General features: G+C 44.1%; 1 protein-coding gene and 1 long non-coding RNA gene across 4 annotated transcripts in view; both read right to left on the reverse strand.

The window, feature by feature from the left end:
• Window positions 1-8,080, reverse strand: part of PTGFRN (prostaglandin F2 receptor inhibitor) — a 73,115-nt gene extending 65,035 nt beyond the window's left edge. For 2 of the 3 annotated variants that reach the window (XM_054053859.1, XM_054053866.1), the window contains exon 1: window positions 7,858-8,080. In XM_054053859.1, the coding sequence (XP_053909834.1) occupies window positions 7,858-7,927 (70 nt within the window). In that variant the 5' untranslated portion in view covers window positions 7,928-8,080. The remainder of the gene's footprint in view (window positions 1-7,857) is intronic. The other variant, XM_054053851.1, reaches the window with a different exon arrangement.
• A 2,465-nt stretch (window positions 8,081-10,545) lies between these two features.
• The window catches only part of LOC128853890 (uncharacterized), a 33,573-nt gene continuing 20,717 nt past the window's right edge, over window positions 10,546-23,401 (reverse strand). The window contains exon 5 of the long non-coding RNA XR_008452711.1: window positions 10,546-10,653. This is a non-coding gene — a long non-coding RNA (uncharacterized LOC128853890). The remainder of the gene's footprint in view (window positions 10,654-23,401) is intronic.

Below are 23,401 nucleotides of genomic sequence, written 5' to 3' on the forward strand. Positions count from 1 at the left end.
CACTGTATAATAATGAAGGGTAGTGTGTCAATAGATGAAACTGAACACATCAATAAGAAGCTGGCATAGGTCCCCATGGAAGCCACTCTTGCAACAATCATTTTAATGCGCGTAGGAGAATAATGCTGTTACAGCCTGCTCAAAGATTCCCCACAGCCACATTGCTTCAAAGACTGACTGAAACGCGATGTTAAATCTCTGCAGTTGGAGCTAACAGTGGAACATGCACAGAAACAAAGTTCTTTATGTTGGCAATTATTCTTTTTAAGACTGACAAACGTAAGCAGAGCGGGCTTTTGTCAGAACTGGACTCTTGCTAGCACACGTGACCCCCCCCCTCCTGTGACGGTTCCACCAAATTCTTTTTAATGACTACTGATATGGCAAGAAAAGAGTGACTCAAAAAGCATAAAAGCATGCAAATTGCAGCCACGAAGCAAGCAATAAGCAGCATAGCTAAACCACATCTTTAAGAAAGTAGGCAGAAAGGCAAGTCCAGACTAATCAAGCCTGTTAAACACAGAGAGGAGTGTAAGTTCTTTACTCCTTTTCGAGAGCAACTAAAGCAGCAGGATGCTGTACAGCCAGCATGAAGTAAAGGACAATGAGGAACACCTGGGAAAAAGCCTGACAGAAGAACTGAAGCTAGAGAACAAGTTAAAAACTGCACATAAAGTTTGCATTGATTTTTTTTTTTAAAAAAAAAAAAGCCACATATAAGAAAAATTATATACATTTCATGTACCATAAGCAGCAGACTCTCACAGCAGATATGACAGTGATGCACATAGATCAGCACACTGCTCCAGCATTGGTAAATTTGGCAGAAGGAGGAGAGAGGGGGGAAGGGGAGGAGAGGGAAAATACTTCACAAAACACTAACAGAAGTCTGAAACTGGAATAACATGGAGGCTTCCAATTCTCTGCCCCCCAATTCCAGCTATAATCCTTTGACACCTTAAAGTAAGGACAAAGTGCTTTCTCTAGGGACATGAGACTAAACACTTACTGAGCATTTACAAACTGATACTTCTCCAAGTTTTATCATGTGGACAAATTTGGACATTTTTCATAAGAACAGCAAAAGCTTTATTCTTGATGCAAAGTTAACTCTCCAGTCACATTTCCAGCTCTTGCTCTAAAGCATGGAGGTGCTAGAACTTAGCTTATCAACTGAGATTATTTGTTCAAGAGTGGGGAGGGGGGAATTAGCCGGAACATGCAAGAATTAAAACAAACCAAAACCAAAACCCCCAGTTTCTCTCTCTTTCTTCTCCCTGCTCCGTCCACAAGTGTCGTGGTAGGAAATATTTGAGCTCTATTTGCAGGGTGGAGGGGGTATATTTCCTAGGAAATAAAAGTCGATCTGTGGTAGGCACCCAGCCCAGAAAATTTCAGCATGAATGCCTAAAGTCTTGCAGAATAATAAACAATTTAAGAGATGGCTCTCATAACAGAAAGTATTAAGCGGATATACTACACGCACCCCTGGCAACCTCGCCTATCAGCAGCTGTGACAGCTTGCCTGGGAGCTCCAGCCATTAATTAGTGCTCATTCCTGAAGTTCACAAGTCAATTAATTCCAAAATCCATCCTCATATCCTTTTTTAAAGGAAATCCTGTCCAGAACTTGGAGTCTTATTCACTTGCCTATTCTCCCTATAGCTCAGCTAACAGTTCAGTTCCATGCGAGTTCCATCTGGTCACAAAGATTATCCCTAGTGAAATATTTCAGCTTGCCTCAGCAATTCTTCATATTTCTGCAGCAGTATTTTGCCATCACTGCAATACAAAATACTGCAATACAAAAGATATTGTTCTCCAGGCTGCTTCTTCAGACCCCATCATATAAGATGCAACCTGCCTCATCTAGTGTAATAAAAAGGAGTACTGACTGCAACACTACCACAAACTTCAAGCAGTCCCCATGGCAATTACATCAACTCAAATCTACCAGCATTACCATACCACTTTATAACTTTACAAGACTCAAAGGCATTTAGCGATACCATTTCTAACTTCTAGCTTCTTGCTGTAGACTAAGACGGAATGCCATAGTTAAAGTTGACAATGCTTTCCACTGGAAACCCTGGTTTGAAACCTTTTCAAACTCCAGAGCAAAAAAAAAGACCATCTTTTTCTTTTTTTTCCTCAGGCTTCAGTTAAAGGAAATCAGTTATGCTTTACAACTACAAAATACATAAATGAATAAGGCAGTTTTTGATATGAAACACTAAAAATTAGGAAACTTTTAAAGTTCCCTAACTTGTGTTTCCTTCTCTTATTTTAGATATGCTGATGATTTGGAAAGACATTATTCAAAGCGTTTGGCATCTCAGCATCTATTTTTCAGACCACCCAATGCCAAAAGCAGTTTGGTGTGAAACTGACTTTATACCTTTGCCCCTTACAAAACCTAATCCATAAGGTGTATTAAAAGTTTATCTCATTACTTTTAAAGCACTTCTCAGCAGGTATTCAAGCCTTGGAGGAAAGCAACAATTTAAGGCTTTCTGAAGAATCAACAGACAAAAGAAAAAATGGACAATCGGAGACCATTGTATCTCACAGACACAAGCTCATTCCTTCTTCAGAGCAGGCAATATTAACAACACAGACAAAAACTGTTTATGTTACAGTCTCTCCCTGTCTTGTTTGATCAGGTTTTGGGGTACCTGGTTCAGGTTAGGAGCTAGGACCATACAGGAAACTGCTTACCATTCTCAGACAGAAACTGAAATACCAGTGTCCCTAGACAATTTCACCTTACAGGTCTCTAGAAAATAGACTTCATCACTTATTACTGCAGATCTTGTAAGAAAGCAGGACACTTAGAAAGGGCCTGGGAGGCAATTGCAACATCTCCAGTAAAAGTCAAAAGTAAAGTACTAAAAATACTTTTTTCTTTGCATTCTGATATAGAGTCTTACTTTATAGTCCATCTAATAGATTTCTTTCAAAAACACTAGAGACATTGAGACACACTCACATAACCTCTATTCAGACCAGCTCATATTAATAACATTTTCCTCAAGTTCTTTCCAATTTCAAGTGATTAATTCCTACACCTAATTGGAAAGAAATCACATTATCAGATAGCACGTCCATTTCCCTTCCTTCTAGAATCGGAGAAATTCACACAAAAATACATCAGCAAAAGGCACCTAAAACCAGACAACTGAAATGTTCACTTTCTAGAAATATCCTACTGACATATGTAACCATTTGCCTACTAAGAAAACATACAGGTCTGTTTTGCAGGTGTGTTTGACAAAGATTATGAAAACTGAAATAAAATAAAACTCAGCTACAAAAAAGAACCACACAAAAACAAATCAAGCCATAAATGTATTAGATGTGAAAGCTGAAATCCCAAATGCTCCCAGATATTTGTTTATATAGCTAGATAGGTGTATATATACTATTTCTTAAGTACATTCCCCTGTAATCAAGCATGTGGCTGCATTTTTAAATGACCCCTACTGCTTACTTCAAATCTTGTTCAGGCAGGTTTATACCTCAGTTCAGGGATTAGAGCCAAACCCAACAGAGGCTACCTAAAGAGAGCAAGCTGTTGCTATGTTGAAACATAGCAATGGAGAAACCTGGAGAACAAGGTCACTGAATTTCAGAAAAAGCACCCAGACTCCCTGAAAAAGCAGCCCTGGGCAGGAACCTACAAAGGCACAAGACAGCCAGAAAAGGTGACTAAGCTATAATTCGCTGACCAGAAAAAACATAGATGTAAAGGAAAAAACACTCACTACATTGCTTGCCCTTTGATTCCCACATCTTCCCACAGCCTACATACAAAGAAAATACATCAGCATGGCAAAACCACACAGAAAGCACTTCCTCCTCAGCAACACCACCTGCCCTCCAGAGCCATCCGAACTCAGTTCCAACACTCTCTATGTGCTTCTACTACCTCAGCATCCTGCAGCTGCTAAGGTCAGGAGAGGCTTGTCAGTATTTCCCCTTTGGGGACCTTTTTAACCACCTCTAAAGCTACAACAGAGATGGGCAAGACTAGCTGTCAGCTCCTTCTCCACGTACCAGTGAGGATCTGAGCCTGTCTTCTTCTAACAGCAGGCAAGCCAAGGCTACCAGCACCAGCCCTAAGCTCACCAGCAGGTGAACAGGCAGCAGCAAGGACACAGGAAGTAGATTACACTCTAATACACCTTGAACACTCCATGGGTGCTCATTCTTACATCATCTCCCTGCCTTAAACCTTGAGGCTCTCCCATTTTCTCATGTTTTCACTTCAGTTGCAACTGCAGGAAAAGATTAAAGCAAGATTTTCCTTTAAGTTCATGATCACAATAACTTACACTAATTACTAAAAGCTTTCTATTGCAGAGCTTGAATTAAACCTCGATTCAAATGACTAATTGTTGTAGCTTCTGAGGAAAAGGGAAAAAAAAAAGGCAATAAAGAATTTCAGATAAGAGTCTCAGGAAACAACTCTATTCATGTATACACAAGGCTCCTGGGGATCTGGTGTGCTACAACTAACTTTCATCATAGCAGACAGCAAGTGTCACACAAGTCTAAATGGTAGTAAGAAAAAGGCCATCTCTGGGAAACCCACCATCAATGGTCTTCCCCCAGAATCTACCAAGTGTCTGCTCTCCTCAAGCCCCACAGCACTTAAACAAAACAGCTTTTTCAGATATACTGAAATTTTTAGCTTGAATCTCAAACAAGAATGAGGGGGGAAAAAATATCCAGGGGCTGCAAGGCTTACAGTTTATACTACAGTCTGAGCTCTGGGAACCATAGGATACCTGGTTTGGGTTTTGGACACCTTGTCCTAGGAGAGATGTTTTTGTTTCCAAAGCATTTTGCAGGTTGATTAGGCAGATTGACTGCAGAGTGAAACCACATACAAAGCAAGCAAAGGCAGTGCAAAATGCTTTCACGCTGCCTTGTCTTCTCAGAATCTAACCACACTGGAGGAGGGAAGAAAAGAGAGACTAGATCTGGCGTTCATCTCGGAATCCACAACTCCCTTACCAACAGTGGCAAGCGATTACAACTGTACTGCATCCAGGATAAGGAAGCATTATTTGCTACAGAGAAATACTTCAGCTATTTGCATCCTTTGCTTCCTTATTTCATAAAGATTTGAACAAAACAATCAAGTCTAAGTACACACAAGAGATCAACTCTTCTATGCTTCAATTGTTTCACTCCTCCTCACTTATACAAGAATTCCTCAGTACTTGCAGCACATTAGTTAACCAAAGAGCCCAACCTGTATCTATGAAAGAGCTGCTAGAGAACACATTTTCACATAAAGCATGCTTTTCCCATCCACAGTGAGGGGAAAAGCACCTTCACCACAACATTCGGAAGACCTCATAGAAGCTACTGAGTAATGGTATCAGAAGGTAGCCACGTTGCAGCACACACCACAAGTAATATTGAAAAGTCCAGGTTTGTTTCTTTTCCTGCACACGAAAGTGCTTTTAACAGCGCCATACCAATTTAAGGAAAAACAAACAGAGAAACCCCAAACCACACAAAGGAAAATCCCTAAAAGGCAACTCAGAACATTCAGGCAAATCATATCATGAACAGTGACTCAGTATCTCTGCATGCAAATTTTAAGTTCTTGCAATGTTTTCATCTGGAATTAAGAAAGCAATAACTTTCCTGTTGCACATCATCCTTAAGTGTTGTTACTTTTTGCTGCAGGACTTGGAGTTCTTTACTTGGGAGTCCAGATTTTCCACTTGTCCTAATAAACCATTCTCTTGAAAAATTTCATTTCCTTTCTCTTTCTAAACAAAACCACTAAAGGTGTTCTCTCCAGTTGTTTGCTGTTTTCCCAGCTGGAAGAATGCCAATGTTGTAAAGATAAATAAGACAACTAACCTCAGCTGCAAGTAAGAGGAAGTGGACAGCTTTGCATGGTGGGACCTTGACCTGTAGACATACGTCCCTCTGCCCGCTCACTGCCTGCGAGTCACCTCAGGAAGAAGCTGGGACAAGCCCAGGTTTAAGAAGCAAAGCTTGCAAGTCTACCTCCTGTGCAGATCTCACTATGAGAGATTCAACGGTCAGACCACAAGGAAAGTGCTCTGGCAGACTTTAAAAAAAGAATTAGTCATAGCAGTGTCAAAAGTACAAGCATAAACTAAGTCAGCAAACAGAGCTGTGTTTAAAGAAAAGCATTGCGGTGTAGGATTGGGACACTGTTCAGTTACTCACTCCTTCCATCCCAAATCTGGAAAACGCTCCCACTTACTACCTACAATTAGTCAAGTGGTCTGAATCAAGAACTGCATGTAGTAATCCATGGGGCACGCTTGTTTGCCAGCACCTGAAGTACTTCTGACTGCACAGAACCGCTGAAAAATTACGGGTAACCGCCTTACTTGAACAAACCCCTTGTCCTCTAGTTATATTCACTGTAAGTTCATTAACGCTGCTAGCGTCAGCATTAGAAGTCCAAACTTAAGGTGATTTAAAAGGGGCAAAACCCCCAAAACCACCACCCACCCTTTTATGTCTTTGCTAGTCTTTATTTCTGCACCTGCCTTGGCATTGGTACCAGTAAGGGACAACACCACACATGAAGCTAATAACAGCTCCACAATTCCGCCAACAAGGCATCGAACACCAATCGCACAGCTACCCCTTCTCTCTTAGCAGGAGAACTTGGCAGCAGAGGCAACAAACCCCGAGAGACAGGTGGGGCTGGAAAAGCATCACTCCCCCCATACTCCTGCACCCGGAGAGCCCGGGGCTCTGCTACCAGCCTAGAGGATCCCCTCCGGCAGTTCTCCTCCAGGAACAGGCAGGAGGAAAAGACCCCTTTCGGGCTGTGCGAGGTGAATTTTCACTGCCCTTACCTTAGGGCAGCCACATCAGGTCGCGTAAGAAAGAGCAACTAACGCCGCTCTGACACGTTACCCCGCGGAACTGCCTCGCACCGGGGAACTGCACCAAGCAGCATCCCCTTACACCCCACCTCTGCGCCGAGGGGGGAGCCTTCAAGTTGTGGGGAGATACCCGGCACCCAACCCGTGCTCCAGCCCTGGGAGAAGCTGGAGCTGGGGTGGCAGGGCTGCAGAGCTGCGAGGGCAGCACCAGGCGCTAATCGTGGAATGGTTTGGGTTGGAAGGGACCTTAAAAATCTAAGGCAAGACAAAAAAACCCAAACAAACAAAAAAAAAACACCACAAATGCCAGACGCGATCATGCTAAACTATAAAAGCTGATGCATGTTTCAGCCAGCATGATTTTAAAAGGACCTAGCACTTAGCAGAGCTGAGAAAGCTAGGGGAAAAGTAATTTTCATGGAATAATATAATGGTTTGGGTTGGAAGAGACCAGAAAGATCATCCAGTTCCAACCCCCTGCCACGGGCAGGGACACCTCCTACTAGATCAGGCTGCCCAAGGCCCCATCCAACCTGGCCTTGGACACCTCCAGGGATGGGGCAGCCACAACTTTCCTCAGCAACCTGTGCCAGTGCCTCACCACCCTCGTATTTCTTCCTAATATCGAATATAAATCTCCCCTCTTTCAGCTTAAAACCGTTCACCCTCGTCCCATCCCTGCGCTCCCCACCAAGAGCCGCTCCCCAGCTCTCCCGTAGCCCCCTTTAGGCAACGGGAGTCTGCTCTGAGCTCTCCCCGGAGCCTTCCCTTCTCCAGGCTGATCCACCCCAGCTCCCCGCGCCTACCCCCGGCCCGGGAGGGGTCGAAGGCTGCGGGGATGGGCGCTGCGGGATCCTCCGCGCCTCGGAGGGCGAGCATTGCCCCGGCTGGGCTCCCCCGGCTACGACCCTCCTCACTGGGACTCCCCTCGCATCCCCGGTGCCCCCCCCCCGCCCGCGCTCACCGAGCAGCAGCAGCAGCAGCAAGAAGAGGAGGAGAGGCACGCAGGACGCCCTCTCCCCGCGGTGCCCCATGCTGGCAGGGCTGCACGGGTGCTTCTCTGTCTCTGTTTCCGCGGGGGTGGGATCCCCTTGCACACGCGCTTCCCTCTCCCGAGCTGCTGGCTACGCTGCCCTAAACGAGAGCACAGAAACCAGCCAGCCGCCCGCCCCGGCCCGGCCGCGCCGCGCGGCGCAGCCAACCACAGAGACAAACTTTACCCCCCCTCCCACCCCCGCCTTCTTGCGCCCGCCCCCGCGCGCCCCCGCCCGCAGGTAGCAGCGGGGAGGCGGCGCGCGCGCGCGCATGGGGTGGGGAAGGGCACGGGGGGGGAAGGAGATGTCCGGCCCCCCTCCCCACTGCCCCCTCCCTCGGGACAAAAGGGGGAGGGCAGCGCGCGCTGCCCGGGGCAGCCCCGAACACGTGGCCTGGGGTAGACCTGGTGTCCGGGACTGGGGGTGGGGGGCGGCGGGGACTCCCTCTGGTTCCTCCAGCGTGGGGATGGGTGACCGCATGCCCGCTCTCCGCACAGACACAGACCTATAGCCTGGGATCCCCTCTGCCTCTACACACTGGCACAGAACCACCCCACAGACGGGGGGGGGGGGGGGGTGTCGCTGCAACCCCTGCCCCCGCGCACAACACCTTCGAGTTCACTCACACCGCGCAAGCACAAAGCCTCCCTCGCACCCAGCCACGCACCCCAGTCTGCAGGGTCTGCTCACACCCGGCAAGCATGGAGGCTCCCTCACACCTGGTCACGCTCCCCGAAATGGAGAGTCCACTCATGTCACGCCTGCAGGTTCACTCACACACCACAAGCACGAAGGCTCCCTCACGCCCAGTCACGCATTCTAAAATGCAGGGATCCACTCATGTCACAAACCCCAGCTGGGGCTGCTTGCATGTTCATGCACCCCCCACAAGCATGGTGGTTCCCTCATGCCTGGTCACGCACCCCGAAATGCTTGGTCCACTCATGTCACAGCCGCAGGTTCACTCACACCCTGCAAGCACAGTTGCTCCCTCACACGCTGTCACGCACCCCAAAATGAAGGGTCTACTCATGTCACAAACCCCAGCTGGGGCTGCCTGTGGGTTCATGCACACTGCAAACATGGAGCCTCTCTCACACCCAGTCACGCACCCTGAAATGCAGGATCCATTCATGTTACAGAGCCCAGGTGGGGCTGCCTGTGTATTCACGCACACCCCGCAAGCACAGAGTCTCCCCTGCACCCAGGCACGCACCCTGAAATGCATGGTCCACTCATGTCACACCCACAGGTTCACTCACACCCCACAAGCCCAGTGGCTCCCTCACACCCAGTCATGCACCCCAGTTTGCAGGATCCACTCACGTCACACCCCCAGCTGGGTCTGCTTGTGGATTCACACACACTCTTCAAGCACAGAGCCTCCCTCGTGCCTGGTCATGGAGCCTGCCTCATGCCTGGTCACGCACCCCAAAATGCCTGGTCTGCTCATGACACAAACCCCAGCTGGGGCTGCCTTTGGGTTCACGCACACTCCACAAGCACAAAGGCTTCCTCACACACAGTCATGCACCCCAATCTGCAGCATCCACTCATGCCTGCAGATTCACTCACACCCCGCAAGCACAGTGGCTTCTTCACACCTGGTCTTGCATCCAGAAATGCAGGGTCCACTCATGACACAACCTAGATGGGGTCGCCTGCAGGTTCACTGACACTCTGCAAGCACGGAGCCTCCCTCACGCCGAGTCACGCACCCCAAACTGCAGGGTCCAGTGTGGTTTGGGACTGGGTTTCTTTGCCTCTGCCCGCATTTCTGCTCCGCTGGGTTTCCTTGCCCCTGCCTGCATTCCCACTTAACTCAATAAGAGACTGCACGGCATTCATGCCACCACTCGCTGCCTTTCTTCCCCGCCTGATCACAGAGATTTTTATTTGCTCGGGGATTTAATTTTGTGTTCATTTGTAAAAACAAAGAACTGAAGCGCTGGCCTGCTCTCTAGTAACTTGGATAGTTATCTGCTCAGTCAATTCCCTTGCCACTTTAACTGCAAAATTGGTGCTCTCCTTATGTGCATTTTGCTGTTTACTGCCCAGGCTCCCTTCAAGCTACTTGCTTTTCTGCTGTTTGGTGGAGCCAGAGTTGTGTTACACATCTGTGCAGGGAATCTCCGGAGCCTATGCACAGTTTGGGACTACTGCTCCCAATCAAAATGGCTGGTTTAGGCTTTATTGTAGTCTCTCCAGCACACCTTGGTCTTGAGCATGTCTTGGCTTGGGCGAGGTTGTTTGCTCTCACCAGCAGGAAGTGTGAATTGCATCTGTAGCCAAGCGTGATTACCAGACTAGATTTTAGGTTGGACTTTGTTCTTCATTCTGTAATGCATTACAATAGAGAGGGTGTTGCCTGATAGGAATGAAACAAGACCCTCCTAAAGCTGATGAGAACTTTCACCCTCCAACCACAATTACCTGAGCTCCTGCACACTGTTGGTATCTTTGCAGCGCTGCAGCAACAAGACGCCTGGGAACACTTGGTCCTGTCCACACTGAAGGTCTCTGGGCTCCCAAACTGCAGATCAGGCTGAATTCACACACATGACTGAGACAGGGCTGCCCAAACAAAACAAGACAGCCTTCATCTGTGTTTACAATACCTTCATATGCCTGTTTGTTCTTGCTGCCTGTTTCCGATCATCCTGCTCCTCCTTTGGCCAGCAGTCAAACACATTTTTTTCTTCACTGGAAAACATCACTTCTGTAAACTGAGACACATCCTTTACATTAGCTTCAGGAAACAGGTTAGATCTCTCACCCTTACGGGTCAGCTTCAGTCATGCTGGTTAAACTGCTGATCCTTCGTAAGACTCTAGTCCTGAAAATATATCCCTTTGTGCCTTTTGAAGCTTTGCAGCAGCAATCTTAATACATACGCATGGATGTAGTCATGGATGCAAAGTTCACGGTGTGCACAAGGCCACCGATTTTGCTGGAGCCCCAGTCACCATTTGCGCTGGGCTTCCTATTTCGAGCGCTCTGTTAGTAGTTGAGGATCATCAATTCCAGACTGGAATTGCAGTGCTGAAAAATTACAGCAGTGGCTTGATGATTCTCATTATATCCTTGGAAAGATTTTCCTTATGACTGTCCAATCACGAACTCCGTATTGCCCTTACTGTAACTGTCAGATACCAGCTTCTACTTCACCACTGCTACACGCTTAGTTACAGGTGAAAAGAAGAGGTAAACCCCCGCTATCCTGAGCTGTGTTGTACAGTATTCTCAGCAACTGTCACCTCACTGTTTTACCTCATATTTACTATGAACCAATTTCCCTCCCATATAGTCAGATTTCCAGACAGAAAGGGCCAACTTAACTCATTAACCTGACTTATATTTGCAAGCCATAGATTTTTTTTTTCCCCAGCAGCTGGATCCAAGAGAGGTTGAAAGACAACACATCTTGTCTTAAAGACTTCAAGTAATGGCAAATGCCTTACTCCACCTACTAATTTATTCCAATGTTTAATTATCCTTACTGCTAGGAAATTGCTTCTTTCAACGTTGAATTTGTTTAACTACAACTTTGAGACATCAGAACTTGTTATGCCTTTGTCTACAAAGCTGCACACCTATCCCATTTTCATGGATAAGTAACTATACATGATGCTCCTATCACTTCTCCTTACTAAACCGAATACATTGTTTTCTTTGAAGCCTCATATTGTTAAGACTCAGTTTCAGCCATTCCAGCATTTTTTGGATATCTGAATGTTTCTAAGTGCTTTAGCACTACTAGGCACCCAGCCTGGATACAATGTGATTGTAGTCTATACACACATGCTGTGCACAGAGTAAAAATCCTTTCTCAGTGGTTGTCTGGTTTTCCCTTCTCACATATCTAAATATGGAGCTGGCCATTAACTGCCTATGCTGCACAAAAAGCTCGTGGAGTCCACTACCCATGTTGAACCCCTATGTTTCTTTCTGCATCTGTGTTTTCCAAGAGACCATCTTTATCCTGCTATTCATCACCGATATTCTTCCCTCCTCACTACATAGCCTTGCAGCAGGGTGTGTTAAAATACGTTTTGTAACCTTGTGACAATTTAAGCAGGTGTTTGAGATCCCTCCTTCTGTTTGAGAACGTTTCTCTGAGGCTGATAAATCGCCAGCATAGATGACAGAGCAGGCCTGAAGCTGACCGCTGTGTTAGCCTACCTTCTCCTTCAAAGCCTGTTTTCTTGTCTTTTTTGTGTGCCCTACTTTCAATGGATTGTTACATGTGTGTGATTATGTCATTTTTTCCCCTTGCCAGTTCTATTTTGTATAGTTCAGCTTTGAGAGCCGAACTGAGTCAAAAGCTTTCTCTGAGTATAAAGTCAAGACAAGTATCTCCTTCTGGTTTTGTGCTTTCTCCATGTTTATTTATGAGAGGCAGAGTAAATATGTGGTCAGTTGTTTGTTTCTCAGGAAGGCATCCCATTAGACTTTCAGTGTTTAGCATGTTGTTGTTGGGCAGATACTACATATAATCCATTTATTGATGATGCTGCAGAAATGTTTGCCTACACGTCTGCATAATATATAGGCTGAAGGCATCTCATTTTGGGGTAACTAGATCAGCCAACAGAATCTCAGGGAAGGATTGAGATTGAAGTGTTATATTAAACAATATGCATGCATATATGTGTATGAAGATGAACACATGCTTACCCTAAAGAAACCCACATGCAACCACTCCCTACTTGTGCTACTCCTCCCACATACACTTGCTAGCTTTTGCAAAGTTTCTCTTGTGACATGGATAAAAACTCTTGTTCACCTCACCTTGTTGCCTGGGGAGCAGAGGACAGAGGTAAGTCAACTGTTTAGTGGGCCCACCTACAGCATGGAGTGCAAGGGTAAACAGCACTCAGAAGACCCATACATCTCCCAAAAACAACAGAAGGACCCCCCTTGACCAGAACCCTGCACCTTGTATAGTGGCAGAGGCTGCAAAAGTGCTGCTCACCTGCAGTGCGAATTGATGGCTGCAAACCTTAAGCAGGGTAGAAATTTTTTTGTTGCCAGTGGTGGCCTTTGCTTTTGGTGTATGTCAGCCATATGCTCTCCACAACAAAAGAGACAGATAGGCAGACAGGCAGATAAGGCCATGCTCAACTGCTCATGAGCAATATGACAGCCACTAAAGGTAGGAAGGGGACTGTCAGTGGCTTCCCAACTGCTTGCAGGAGAAGCCTGGGGAAAGGGAACCACAGCGTGAACATTGTCCTGGAGATATCTACATGAGCATGTGTCATCTCCTGTCTTGGCTACTCATTAAAGACTCTTTTCTCAAGAGCTAGATGTTATCCCCAGCAAGCTGGCCAAATTCCATGTTGCTTGATTTCATTCTGCCCCTAGGTTCCCTTTGTGTTTTGGAGCAGGCACAACAGTCATCTTCATTTCCTCTCCACAACTCTTACTAAATTTTGCCTTGCTCTATTAAACAGCTTGTATGTTCCAGCCAAGGGGCTGCCCCACCGTGGTTGTTGCTGACGTGAGCCCTATGGCCTCGAAGCTCTACAATCAGTTTTATGAAATGCTTCTGAGCACACCTAGGTGTAAGATATATGCCCTTCTGTCATTCCTCTCTCAGTAGCTAAACAGAAATATGGGCAATAGCAGAGAGCTCACAAAGAACTGTGAAAAACTCAGCTTACCCATTATGTATTATGCATTAAAACCTGCCTCTATTGAGCTGTCCAAGATAAAGTCCTACTGGCATTTGATCAAAAGAGTAGGAAATTACCTTGGTTTGTCCTGGCTAGAGCTGGCTGCCTCATGTAAAAAGTATTTGTGAATAAATTATTTGCAAATTGATGGGGGAAAAGCGAGTTATTTATTTGAAGAATATTATTCAGCTGGCTATTCAGCTAACCAAATCATGAGAAAAAAATATTGATGAATGATTTATTTGACAATCTAGTTGAAATTTGCCAGACAAAAATGGTCAAACAAAGTATTGGCCACTATTATTCAAATGCCAGCAGACCTGAGTGGTGTTCATGCACTAGTAAAGCACACCTCAATGCTTAAGCCACGGCCCTAAGAAAGGTATTGAAATATGAATTCAAATCTTCAAATCTACACTCACCTTCTCCTTAAAAAAAGATTCTCCTCAACCATAGCCCAAAAGGTATCTATTAATGAGCATAGAACAGATTCTATGTTTGCAGTTACTCATTCTTATTTATTATGAAGACACTCTAGAAACTATCTTGCCTGATATAATAGCAATGAAAATTGAGTACTTTTTACTCCTCTACTGCCTCCCTTCAGTGGATCTCTAAGCACTTTACAAATTCCAACGGGTTTAATGTTACAGCTGTTTTGTGAGGCAGGAAGGCATAATGAAATCCTGGAAAAGCAAGAAGCACACCCCACGTGCTACAGGCTTCTTTACACCATAAACACACAGACTTCATGAACATTTTTAGAGTAGACTCTTTTCAATAGAGTACACCATTTAAAGACTGACTACATTTTTCAAATCTGTCTGCCTGACATTTGGTTCCTATCTACTTAAGCACTCATAAACAGCTGCTTTATACTACATGCTGAGTTCATGTTGAATTTGATAGAATTTTCGAACACTAAACACATGAGGAGAAAAACCCTTATATCATGATATTTCAATGCATATGTACAGATTTAGCAACATATCTCTAGATGCTTGCTTGTGTGATGAGCTACAGGTTAGAACCATAATAACTAGAAACAGGCAGGTTGCAGAGAAGTGTCCATGGCTATGGGTTGCACATCCATGTCACTGACGCCATATGAGCAAACAAAAGGCAAAAAAAAATTAACCAACCAGTTATGCAATAAATGGGACATTCTCCTACTTCATGCCTCTCTTTTGCACTTCCAGCAGCAGCACTGCTTTCCCCCATTGCTTTTTGATATAAATCGTGAATGCTTACTATTCAGTATGAGGAGGATGCACCTCAAAGCATGAGACAGGTATTAAAGATTTGGTGTTAGATGTTATGGAAGCTCCTGCTAGGGTGTGAGCAGTGGGGGTAAAATCAACACCCTATTCAAACGGTTGGACATTTTCCTGTCAACCTCAGTGCAAACAGGATTTGATCTCTAGTACAAATTGAGCATCATCAACCAAAGAATTAGTGAACAGAAACTACATGCTAAAGCAGCATAAGACAAAATTATCCCCCAACAACTAGCTCTCTGAACTCCTACAGAAGTGAATTATTAAAGAACTAATCTAAAAGATATATATCTTCATGTAAGGAAGACTGAATATCAAATTAAAGATCTGCTGTCAGCTTAGACACAAATAAACTATAAAACCAGAAATAAATATTTGTATGATTGCTGTTGATCATTAGAGGCAGTTTAAAATCCAAATTTACTTGGCATGATTTTTGTTCTCTTTCCCACTGGCATGTTTCCTCTCTTGAACTAGGAAAAATCAAAAGGAGTCAATTTTGCTTTCAGGTTTTCTCTCTTTCTGTGTTGTGACTGCAAAAATCATAGGGGAGGATATTGCTCCGTTTTAAAGGAACAGTTTTCATTAGAAACAGAGAAGGAAAACAATAGAAACATTTCTGTTGGCATTTGTTTGTTTTTATATGGATTCTCCTAGGCAAAATTGAAGTCATGAGGGAGGGGAAAGTCTCTGCTTATAACATGAGCAGGTATAATTCTCGCCCTGTTCCAGATTTGCTCTCTTGATACAGTCCAGTTAGACTCCATTTTGGGAGCTTGCTTTTTTTCACTGAGGTCAATCTGAGCTTAGCTCTTCTTTGTGTTTTTTACCTGTGGGATTGCTGTCTTCCCACATCAGAAACAGGCTCAAATCCTTTTCTGACCTTGATTGCAATGAGTAGGACATGTATGCAATGAGGATAAATCAGATTAAATCAGAAGGAGTAACTGTATTTATCTGGCAGGTCCCACAACCTTATGCGTTGTTACCTTCTACTACACAAGGTGCATAACCTAACCTTGACTTTCGGCTATCCTGTGACATGGAAATTACAGAGACAAGAAGCCAGGAGGTCTCTGCCTATGCAAGACTGAAATGCTACACATAATACACACTGAGCTGTCACCTATTATCCTGAGTTGATTTAAAATAATCTATAATCCAAGGATGAGAAGTGAGCACCATAGGATGTGGCAAATCCTTCTCATACAGAAAGACAGTGTTGTCACTATACCGAAGTATGACAAAAGACACATGCTGTCACTTCAAGAGAAGACTTCTAATTTCTTGAACAGTGCAGCTAAAAGAACCTTTTCGAGTGCATTTATATTAGCAGGAGTTAATTAAGAGATTAGTCTGGGGCTAGTGATCATGACCTCATCTGACAATCTGGGCACACTATTAACAAGAGCCTAGAAACAGGAAGCAGGCATGATATATAAGCTAGTGCAGTCACTGCCTCCCAAGAAGCAGAGATCTCAGTCCAAAGGATGATCCAGAAATCAGTCTCTGGGCGGTCTTGCCTCTCCCTGATAGGACTGGAGATGATATGAAGAGAGCTGTGTCTCCTCAGACAAAATTCAGGGAAAGTGAGTGAAGTCTCATTGTGTGTTTTCAGGTTCATTTCTAACTAGCAGTGCCAAGCAAAGAGATTAGAGATGCAAAATACATGCAAAATAAAACCAACATAAAAGTTCAATGACAACTGGCAAACTGAAACCTCTGCTTTTTACAGAGTTCCAGAAACAAACTCCAAGAGCTTGATGCACAAATAATAGAAGAGAGCAAAGCAACCTGTGTAGTTATTTCCATTCCTTTTGGCATCCAAATAGTTCAGCATCAATTGCCTATTGCAATTTTCTGTCTTCTTCCCCCAGTTTTGTTTTCAGATCAGATGACCAGCTAACTAGCTGTTGAGCCAGTAGAGAAAAAAAAAAGAAAAAACAGGTCAAAACCTGCAGATGTCTCAGTGTTTATGCCTAGGGGACATCGGCTAACAAGCTTTTACAGTCTGCCTGAAAATTTACTGGTTGGCTTGTTGTTCTTGAGTGTCTACATAAGGCCTCATTGGTTCTAGTTTGGCACTTTGCTCTTGACCCTGAAGCGTTTTTGGGGGTATCTGCGGTATAAAAGGCTCATCTGCTCATCCAGCATTTCTTCCGTGAATCTTGGATAATGGTCAGGGAAGCAACTCAGATGCTAACTTCCCAGAGAAGCTGTATCTCACCTTAGACCTTCAGATGAACCATCAGCTGGGGGCTCCTTCAGTCTGCTAGGACACTGCTCCATATATCTGTGCCCTTGCAAATCTTGCATCCTTGAGGATGTTCACTTTTAGAAGGTGCTCCTGTATTGGCAACACAGGACGTGTGCCTGCTGCTCATGTGGTTCGCCAGGACAGCCATCAAAAACCATCACAAGATAAAATACAGTACAAAGTCTCCTTGCCTAATCTGTGATCGCAGGGACAGCAAGCAAGGAAACACATTCAGATTCAACTCACGATATATAAAAGTCTCACTAATTTAGACCCAGGAGTCTTCAGAAGAGGGCAGATTTTGGCTCTCTGTGAGAAAGCAGTGTCTGCATATAAAGCCACTGGAAAAGGTCCAATAAGGCTCCATATACTGTGTCCCTCAAAATACCCTTCTGTGACTAGGGAGTAGTTGCTATTATTCATGAACTGCATGTCTTATAGCAGAATACGAAGATTCGGTAAAAACAGCATGAATAAACACCATTAGCATTGTTTTAAAGAGACATCTGACCCAGCCTTTCCACAGATGAGTGAGCAAAACTGGGCATGTCTGCACAGAGGCTCTTGCTATATGCTTGTATCCCTGAAGAAATCAGCATTATTTGTCGGTGGAAGGGATGGGAGTCTATGCATTCCCCACTACCCAGACTTCCCATAGGCTTTCAGATCAGTTCTTCACTGAGCACCATGGCAGCAGTGCTGTGGAGCAGTGTCTCAAGCGAGCAAGACAACCCAGGAGCAAGAAGGACTGAAAAACAGGGAGGAAAGTATCATGGCATTTCCAGAGCTTGTCACAGAGGATCATGGTGGCTGGGTAGCCTTGGAGACAAAAATTGAAGGTGTGTTACGGGGATTTACAGGTTGTTTTTGGAAGTCCTGTTTCAATTAAGATGATTAGCAATATCTGTTACAGTCCTCAGAAAACTGACTCTTACGTTTTTATAAAGGTATCAGACAAGGCATAGCCCCCCTTTTTTTAGCAGGAATTCCATAACCAGTGGCTGGAAAAATGTGTTGCTTTTCTCCTTGCTGAGACTAGGCAGCTGCTGTGCTCGCTAGATTATAACCCAGCCTGCTTGGGAAGATTTGATTTAAGACAAGGCTGGCTGATGACTCTCTGCATGTAAAACTTCCAAACAAGGAGGAGGGAGCAGCTGCAATTACAGTTTTCAATTGGGAAGTGAGAAAACAGAGATAATTTTCAGTTCTACAGCAATGAGAATGATTACTAAAAAGAAAATGGTTGACTTGCAGCTAGAAGCCTGGCTCCTGCTACCTAGAGCAATGGGCCAGTAACAGCAGCACAGATAAAGTCTCTGGATGGAGGAGTCCGCTTTTAAATGTTAAATCTCCTTTCTCCATTCTCATGTTTGTTTGTTTTTCACTCTCACTTACTTGAAACTTACATTTTTCCCCAGAAAATACTGTGCTTGACAAGGTTTGCACGTTGATATCTCTTCTATGATTCCGTGTTGCCTCTGTTCACATCTCAATGGCTGATTGAACAAGCCTGAAAGCCATTCAGGACCTAAGCCTCTGTAAAACCCTGCATCCGTTCCTAGATTAAAAGCAACAATGATCATTCTCAAGGACTTTTGAAAACCAGCCATATTTAGCAGGTAATGGACACTCCCTATGAAGTTGCTTTCATACAGAGCTGGTTTTCTGGTCCTGCCTCAGACAGGGACTCCTAGCAAATTTCATATATTCAGAGACTGATAAATCCATTGTAATAGCCATGCTTTAATAAAATGCCAAGCCAATTCTGGAATAATCTTCTGGCGTATGAATCTGGGCTTATTTATCTGAATGTTGCTAAAACTTCTGCTGCCACTTAAAAGAAGGTTGTGTCCCACATGAGTCCCATCAGCTCAGCTGAGCTACCTGGCCGCTGCAGGGTGAGAAGTCCAGTGGTGCTCAGCTGATGTAACTGAAAATCCAATGAAATCTGCTTAGCTACCAATACTGAAAATCCACAGGATTTGAATGAGAATGATCAAGCAGTCAACATTAAAATATCAGTATAATCTGCTACTGAGCCCATGGGCTCTCAGAAATAATGAGAAAAACTCACTCTTCAGAAAGGAATGCCTCACTGACATCTTATACAGCAGGTAATGCCTTTTGCATTTCTTGTTGAGCTTGTCTTCTCCAACTGCTTTCCTCAGCACATGTTGGAGCACATCTCATGCCTATTCAAACAAACAAAAGAGGATGTCTCGCCTTTCACTTTCTCCTTCCTCCATACTGCAGGGAATTACTGCTTTTCTCCATTCTGCTTCTCATGTGGAGAGAGTAATTTTTATTTTTTTATTGCAGTGAAAATAATACAAAGCTTCATGAATGAAGCTGGCAAAACACAGAATAGGGCTTTACTCTTCATGCACAAAGATAAAATGGTAACATAATATTTAATCAGGGAGTGAAAGAAAGAGAAGTGAGTTCATTAACTTTTCCCTTGAGTGAAAACTCCTGTTTTCATTCTTCTTTTATTTTTATTCAAATAATTTGCAAGAGAACATCATCCGTATGCAAATGCGTATATGTTCTCAGAATAAAGCTTTCTTTTATATGGATGATCATGAACTCACTCCAATAAAGGGAAAGAGTCAGGATTTTTCCATAGAAATAATTTTCCAGGCAGCCAGCAGTAAAAGCTCTATTAACCTCCAATTATCTCTTCCACGTTCCTGAGAGCTTGCGTACTTCAATGAACAGTATTTCGCAGAACTGGACATCACAGATCCAAATTGCTTTCATCCAGGTTTAATTTTTTTTCCCACCAGTGACAACAGAAGAGGATGAAGCGACCTTCCAGTACCTGAAGGGGGCCTAAAAGAAAGCTGTGGAGGGACTGTTTACAAAGGCTTGTAGTGATAGGACTAGGGGCAATGGCTACAAACCGGAGAGGGGCAGATTTAGACTAGACATAAGGAGCAATTTCTTCACCATGAGATTGGTGAGACACTGGCACAGGTTGCCCAGGGAAGCTGTGGCTGCCCCATCCCTGGAGGTGTTCAAGGCCAGGTCGGATGGGGCCTTGGGCAGCCTGATCTAGTGGGAGGTGTCCCTGCCCATGGCAGGGGGATTGGAACTGGATGATTTTTAAGGTCTTTTCCAACCCAAACTATTCTATGCTTCTATGAAGCAATTTTTACATTTAATCCTCCATGCAGCAAGGTTCATGGTCTTGAGAGCTTTAGAGGATCCATATTGTCTCAGTGAAGACCCATGTCTCCACTTCTGTATGTCAGCAGGAGCTTTGGATTTTTCCTGGACTGTGGTCAGAGGCAGGGCTGCCTGTGACTTAGAAGGACAGGGAAAGGGCAAACAGATTTGATTTTGAATGATGGGCAACCATCATTCAAAAGATGACGTTTGAATTGTGCCCTCATGCACCAGAGACCTGGAAATGGAAATGGGATTAATTTTACAACCAGGGGCCAATGGCAAGGGCAAAGCTCAACGTGACAGCTTCCAAACATGGTTTGGGGAGACTCTGCCCCCTTGACCTGTTTAACAACCACCAGTTACCAGCTCTCTGACTGGAGTCAGGCATCAGCTCTGGCTTTCATTAGGCATCCACATTTTCGGGAGAATTGCTTTTGTTGAGCAGGCATCCCAGTCAAAAGATGGTGCACAAGAAAGAACAGCAAAGCTTAGCAAGAGGAGTACCTGTTCAGAGGCACTGATCTGGACTAACCCATTGAGCTCCACCCCAACAGCTTCCCCAGCTTGGCTCTGACAGCAGCACACTCCAGCCCTAAAGCACAGAGCATGACTACAGCACCGAAGTAATTCCAGAGTTAATATGTCCTAAAGGTATACAACTTCTAGAGGAGTCTGTGTTGTGTCTCTTCAAAATGATCCCTCTTATGGGTGTTGCCTCCAGATACACCCACTTGGAAAGCCATTTCGTTGAGCAACAGTTTTTAAAGAGATGCAAAAACTATCACTAAAATAACCTCACACACACTCTGTGACATAAAAAAACGTACTTGTCTCCCATCACCTGGACCTGTTATTTGTAGATTCTTCCTGCTATTGTTTCCCTTTAGGTAACTACATTATCAGAAGCCACTAATTTATAAGGAGCAGACAAAAATCAGGAGAATCAGTCCCTTCCTTGAAGATGTTACTTCTGTCAGATTAGTATGTGAAAAACAACCAGGAACTTCTCAATCAATCTTTCTGGAATATTTCCTAAGCAGCTGCTGATTCTTTCTGAGTAATAACAGAAAAGAAATCTGAGAGGAGAAACTGCAGCTGCTGCCACAAGAGAAAGCTTATTATGAGACATTGCACTCTTGTTTTTTTTACTTCATTTGTTTGGGTTTTGTTGGGGTTTTTATTTTTGTCGGAGTGAGAAATTACCATGGAAAATCCACACCAGGAAATTGATATATACCCCTACTGACAGGCAGGTTCACATGTAACTGTGGATGATGTCAGCTGTTTTGGTTAGTAACAATTTTGTCCCCTGTGGCGTTTCCATTCCCTTGCTAGAGGACTCACATTTTGCACTGGAGGCACTGAACTTGGATATGAGCAATTTGCCACCAGTGCCTGCCTCTTTCCAGCACACGCTAGCTCAAGTTACCTCAATTTATGTGCCACAGTGCACCAGAATCGTAGATGTCCTCTTATCTCCTCCATGGTTAATGCATTTCAATATTAAACCTTTCCGAGAAAGGATCATGTGTGCATTGGATTTTTAGGCCATATTATAATACAATACCGGATAACAGGGCACACTGTCTGCAGTAAAATACGATTCCCAAGGTTGCACTCAAGGCAACCTTTCAGTCCTCAATTACCCAACGCAGAATCAGAGAGGAAAGAAAGAATAACCAGAAAAAATGGAGCTGCAGGCATCTGCTCCCATGGTCCCTGAGGAGGAAACCCCAGCGCTCAGCACCAGAGCCCACCACTGTGCAGCGCTCCTCCTGCTCTGAAAGCATGAGGGTCTTATGCTTGTCTTATGCCCACGGCCAGTACGAACCAAAAGATTATGAAATACTGTATTCTCATAGCAAACCTAGCCCAGTGCTACTGAGAAAGGAAATTCAGAAAAGCTCAGCTTTTTAAAAAGAATTACCAAAGCTTTTTGAGTTCCACAAAATGCTACTTTACATTCACATTACAGAGGCATGTGACACTGAGGTCAAGAACGGAAACAATGAGGAATAACTCATGTTGTAATACAGGTGGACATGGGCATGCTGCATGAAAGCGAAGAAACTTCTAGTCACCAGTAAGCTTTGCTGAAGCACCTCTGACATCCTCCTGCCTTTTCCTTCACTGTCAAGCAACATAACATAACATAACATAACATAACATAACATAACATAACATAACATAACATATAACGCTACTGTTAGGCAAGTAGGTTATTTACCCCCTCTAGATATTCCATGCATTCCTCTGGAGGCTGCACACTCTTTTCTCCACTGCAGTTCCCTTGCTGTGCAAGTTCAGTTAAGCATTTGTCAAGTCCTTTCCAAATCTGGAAACACTGATATGTCACAGACATATCTCTTTGTTCAAAGGTTACTGGATGGATTAATTACAGTAGCTTCTCAAAAGATGAACTAATCTGCATTAGCAACTTACCTGCTTTTCAGTGCAGCTACCATGCATGTGCTTGGAGGGATGGATGGGAAATTAGGAGATTGAATTCATTTTTACTCTTCATGTCTCTTGACATGTCTTAAGGAACTTGCCTAAATGGCTGGCAAGAATTTGACACAATGTAGTTGAAGGTCTTATAAAAACAAGTCAACCAAGAACCTCAAGCTGGTTTACGGATTTTTTAAAACTTTCTTAGAAAATCAGCTAGATGATATCCTCCTAAGCAGCTGAGTTATTTGTAGATTTTAAAAAATGTAGTTTTAACCAGCAACGTGACTTTGCAAACAGTCCATTGTATGTCTTGGAATAAAAACAGCTTTGTGACACAGACATGTTTCATTATTGATTCAACAAGTTTCAATTCCATATGGCTTCAGTTACAGAAAAACTAACCAGACCCTTTCTTTTCTTGCACAAAAGCATCATCAGCTAAGCTCCAATAACAGAAGCTTTATTTCAGGCATGTGCAAGGGGTGGAAAGAACCTAATTGAATCTGATTTGATAGCTTTGCCTGTTTAAAAAAATTGAGTTTAGATTGCCATTTCCTCTAAATGAGGGAGAAAAAAAAATTAAAAAAAAGAGACCAGAATCTGAACTGATGCTTGGTCCCATCTTACAACTAGAAAAACA

Source organism: Cuculus canorus, chromosome 1, assembly GCF_017976375.1.
Source record: "Cuculus canorus isolate bCucCan1 chromosome 1, bCucCan1.pri, whole genome shotgun sequence".
Classification (NCBI taxonomy): Eukaryota; Metazoa; Chordata; class Aves; order Cuculiformes; family Cuculidae; genus Cuculus; species Cuculus canorus.